Source organism: Acyrthosiphon pisum, chromosome A2 (genome assembly GCF_005508785.2).
Source record: "Acyrthosiphon pisum isolate AL4f chromosome A2, pea_aphid_22Mar2018_4r6ur, whole genome shotgun sequence".
Taxonomy (NCBI): domain Eukaryota; kingdom Metazoa; phylum Arthropoda; class Insecta; order Hemiptera; family Aphididae; genus Acyrthosiphon; species Acyrthosiphon pisum.
In genome coordinates this window covers 16,067,569-16,072,007 of record NC_042495.1, presented here as the reverse complement: position 1 = coordinate 16,072,007, position 4,439 = coordinate 16,067,569, and the positions used below count along the sequence as shown (strand labels likewise).

Below are 4,439 nucleotides of genomic sequence, written 5' to 3'. Positions count from 1 at the left end.
GGCATGGGCTGGCTAGTCTAGGGCTCTATAAACCAAGTAGCACCCCTAGCCCGCATTCGTATTTATGATCCGGGTCCCGATTATACGACTGTCTGGCCCTATATTAAATTTAAGTTTAATTACTATAATGTATATCTGGTGACTATAATTTTCTATTTTTAGTAAGTTAAAAAAAAAAAATACGAGGGCGCCTAAATCATTTTGCACTCGGGACCAAAAATAGCGGGTCTGCTACAGCTTGGGGGGAGGGGGAGGGGGCAGCGCCCCGGCCAAAAACGCCACTGGCTGTATACGTCATTGCAGCTGAGTGAAGTGAACACGTTAAGACATCATAGCTTCCTACCCCTTTGACACCTCTCGTCCAAGGTGTACCTGACTACCGATGACGTCAGAACGACGTGATCCGTGCGTGTCTGCAGTTCACGTCGCGGTGCAATCTCAATACATATTACGTATTAAGTGTATTATAGGTACCTACATTATAATAACACGCGAATAATTGCAATGCGCAAAGAGTGTAATAATATTCCGGACAGCTTATTCATTAATATCGTGTATAATTATATACGCAGCTGCTGCTGGTCATGCATATTACTTTATGACCACCACCGCGGTCCACGGCGGTAGACGTATATCATGATAATATTATTATAACTGTAAAACGTTCATTTAATCTATACCGCGGTTATCTCAATCGCGTTTCCACTGCGATGACGGTTCGTCGTCGAGAACGCCGTTGAACGGACCAGTCTCGTCTGTACGACTCTAGAGTGCGGCCGCAAAGGCACAGCGAGAGCTTTGCGCGATGCCGTCCAACAGGCAACGTAAGTATTTTTACTACCAAAAACGGTAATATTACAATATTATAGTGTATATATATATAGGTTATGTGACATTATAGAGGATTGGATAAACCGCGGAAGTTAAGACATTATATTATATTTATACTACCTAGCTGACTCCGCGCACTCCCGCACTTTCCCGGAAAAAAATTAAGTAGGCTAGCGTTTTATAAAAAAAATTTACTTTTTTTTAACTTTATAAAAAGTTAATAAAAAGTGTGTATTAACTTTTAACTTAACTGAGTTAAAAAAATATCATTAACTTGCCAGCCTTACCAAGTACCAATATCGTAAGTACATTTTTAAAGCTACTTTATGGTTTTTCAAGTTTTCATATACGAAATCATACAGTATTATGTATATAAATATAGGTAACGATCGTAAGAAGAAACCACGAAAAAACTTTTCATTTTACAACATAATATATTTTTCATACAGATAATCAATTTTGTTTTTTATTGCTATACCTAATTTTAAAATTATCGCGAGTGCTGGGTAATTATTAAAACTCTCACCAATAATATATATATAATAGGTATATACCTAATATTAATATTATAATATACACGAGTGTTCAAAACACAATATTTTTACCATAGAAAATTAAAAACTATCTAAAACCTTTTATAACTGTAAATTTAATGAGATACCTTTAAAGGTGTATTGAAAGAAATCGAGATTCTTACGAAGTGTTTTTTTGGAAAAACCACCGATAAACGATTTGCATATAAATTATTATAAACATACATTTTAAACTTGTTTAACAAGAAATCATTAATATTACATCTATTATTTTAACTCCTGTGTACGGCGTAGTTGTTTTAAATATTTTAAAACTATTTATATCCTACAATCGTGCCGTAACTTATGTTTTTTTCACTTTTTTTTCACCGAAAATTTTAAACAATTATAATACTTACTAAACATAATTTTCGTAACTTTCCAATTGTTGTGTAGGTATTTTATTTACCTACTGACAATTAATACATTTGAATGTTTTATTTGTTTTGATTGAAAAATAAATTGCCGGCTAGTACCTACCTAGGTACTTAATAGTTAATATAATATTGTGATAATATTATTTACATAAATTTACATAATATTATATTAATCATGCACGAACGTATTTCTAATACCTAATTTTAATTAAAAAAACAAAGCATATAATATCAACAAATCTGATATGCCTACAGTTAATAAATACGTAATAAACTAAATATAATACGTAATAATATATTATAATATTATATATTCTAAATAATAATCGATTTATAATATTGTTGTATAGTGCTTTTATATTTCAGAGTAGGTTAACTTATACACAGTTATGTTATATAATATACTAATATTTAAGTTTATAGGAAGAACTGGTTCGCGATGTTTTTTATATAACTTGAATTTTAATCATAATATAGGTACATAATATAGTGTTCCATATGACTATATTAATGACAATGATGAATAATTACCTACGCAATACAAGAGAACAAGAGTAACTATTATTTCTTAATAGTGAAACAAGAGTTTTTATTTTGGTGTTTTTGTAAAAAAAAAATGTATTGTAGGTGTTATTTTTCAAAATATTATTATATGCATTATGTTATATTATGTAAAACAGTGTGAATAGGCTCGAGGGATAAATAGGCAATGGTTTAAAATTAGACTATATATTTTGAAAATCAGTCCCCACTCAAGTTCAATTTTGAGTAAAATATACCCAATTTCGTCAAAATGTAATTTTCAGACGCTCATAAAAAATATTTAACTGTATTTTTAATATTTTTTAATTGATAGATATTATTTGAACAAATTATGAGGAACCATGTAATAAATGTTCAAGCTTTTTACCAAAAAACAAGAATTGTATCATACTTAAATTAAAAAAAAAGCGGGTAAATGGATGTCGCTCTGTTGTAAAATAGGTTACAAGTGGGTCAATGTATAATGGATTGTATTAAACTTGAATTCAATGATATAATATCATTGTATAAGAAAAACGATTCTGAGCGGAAACGGTTTATCAGTCTGGATTTTTTAAATTTTTATTATTTATTATAGCGTTTAAGTTGAATTAATATTATAATTTTTATTCGTTACTACGGTGATAAGCAAATCGGTAGAAATTAAAATCCCATTTTAAGTGGTTTTTTGGAATTTGTCAGTAGTTTTTCACATGTCATTAAATAACTATTGAAAAAATAGAAAAATGACTCTAATAATGTACCATCTTGATATTATGTTGAAATCAAAAAACTCCTTCTGGTAGACCTTCTGTATATACAGGATAAAAAAAAAATAAACACCGTTGTAAAAACACTAGCTTCCTCGCTCCGCTCAGAATCTAAAAATGAAATACCAATAAATAGCACAAAAGGAACAATTTATAGCTATACGTACAATGTTAATATTTTAAATAAATTTTCAAGTAGGTAACTGTAACAAACAAGACGTAGTTGCAGCACGCTGATTTTAATATTATGAATTTATTAAACACCGTGCTATTATATTATGACACAAAATAATCATAAAAATTTTCTGATTTTCAATTATACAGTATAGTATGTCCTTATTATTAACACGCAATATAATAATAGTCATATAATTATAAATATTTTATTTTTTTTTTAGTTAGTATTAGTATTATAAATAAATTATAAAATAATATAATATACCGTTCTTATATAGCTACTAGCCAGTATATTACAGTGAATTATATAAGGTTAAATGTTAATAAAATAATAACCTTAATAATCACTTATACAGTAATTAATTTCAAAAATTATATCAATATCAGATTATGGGTTCAGTGGCGTACCCAGAATTATTCAATGACGGGGTACCTACTTATACTATATTACATTTTTTATTAATTTAAAAATTATTAAAGTATCCACTTTTGTTAAGTATTTGAATACTTTTCAAATATTTCTTGACAAGCGTATTTTAATTACTTTCAAAATTCTTTTTCTTTGTTTTTTCATCCAGAATGCTAAATACTTTTTTCTTTTTACGGTCGTGTTTCAAAGAACAATATTTTTAAATCATGTATTACAATTTTAAAAATTGGTCTTAAAATAATATTTTATAATACTTCTATAAGAATTTTTAAGATTTCATTAAATACGCATAATATGACACAATATCTGAAATTCATATCTACCTCGCTGAAGTTTAACTTGACAATTATATTATGATAGGTGTGTGCCATCTGAAATTATTGAACCAATTAAAGAATGTAATTATTAACTATTTAATTTAAATATGTATTAATAATTTTAAGTAACTATACATTTGTGATAAACGTACCTACAGAGATTTGAAAATACTATAAAAAAATAGGTGCTTGTACAGTATTTGAATACTCATAAACTGTACCCATTTGTATATTCAAATACTTTTGAAAGACAGAATCGAATACGTATTTCAAATACAAATGACACCAAATATTTAAATACGTATTCTGAATTCATTTGAAAAGAGTTCTTAAGGGGATTGGTGGCGGTGATTTCCTGTCTGTGTCTAACACACGCGCAACATAAGAATTTAGACGTATTTTTTGTCCAACGTACCGATTGATATAGTGAAACGATAAAAATT

At 28.3% G+C, this 4,439-nt stretch overlaps 1 protein-coding gene across 1 annotated transcript in view; it reads left to right on the top strand.

The window, feature by feature from the left end:
- Positions 1–669: 669 nt before the first annotated feature.
- Positions 670–4,439, top strand: part of LOC100162864 (putative inorganic phosphate cotransporter) — a 27,404-nt gene continuing 23,634 nt past the window's right edge. The window contains exon 1 of the mRNA XM_001943304.5: positions 670–824. Within this exon, the coding sequence (XP_001943339.1) occupies positions 806–824 (19 nt within the window). The 5' untranslated portion in view covers positions 670–805. The remainder of the gene's footprint in view (positions 825–4,439) is intronic.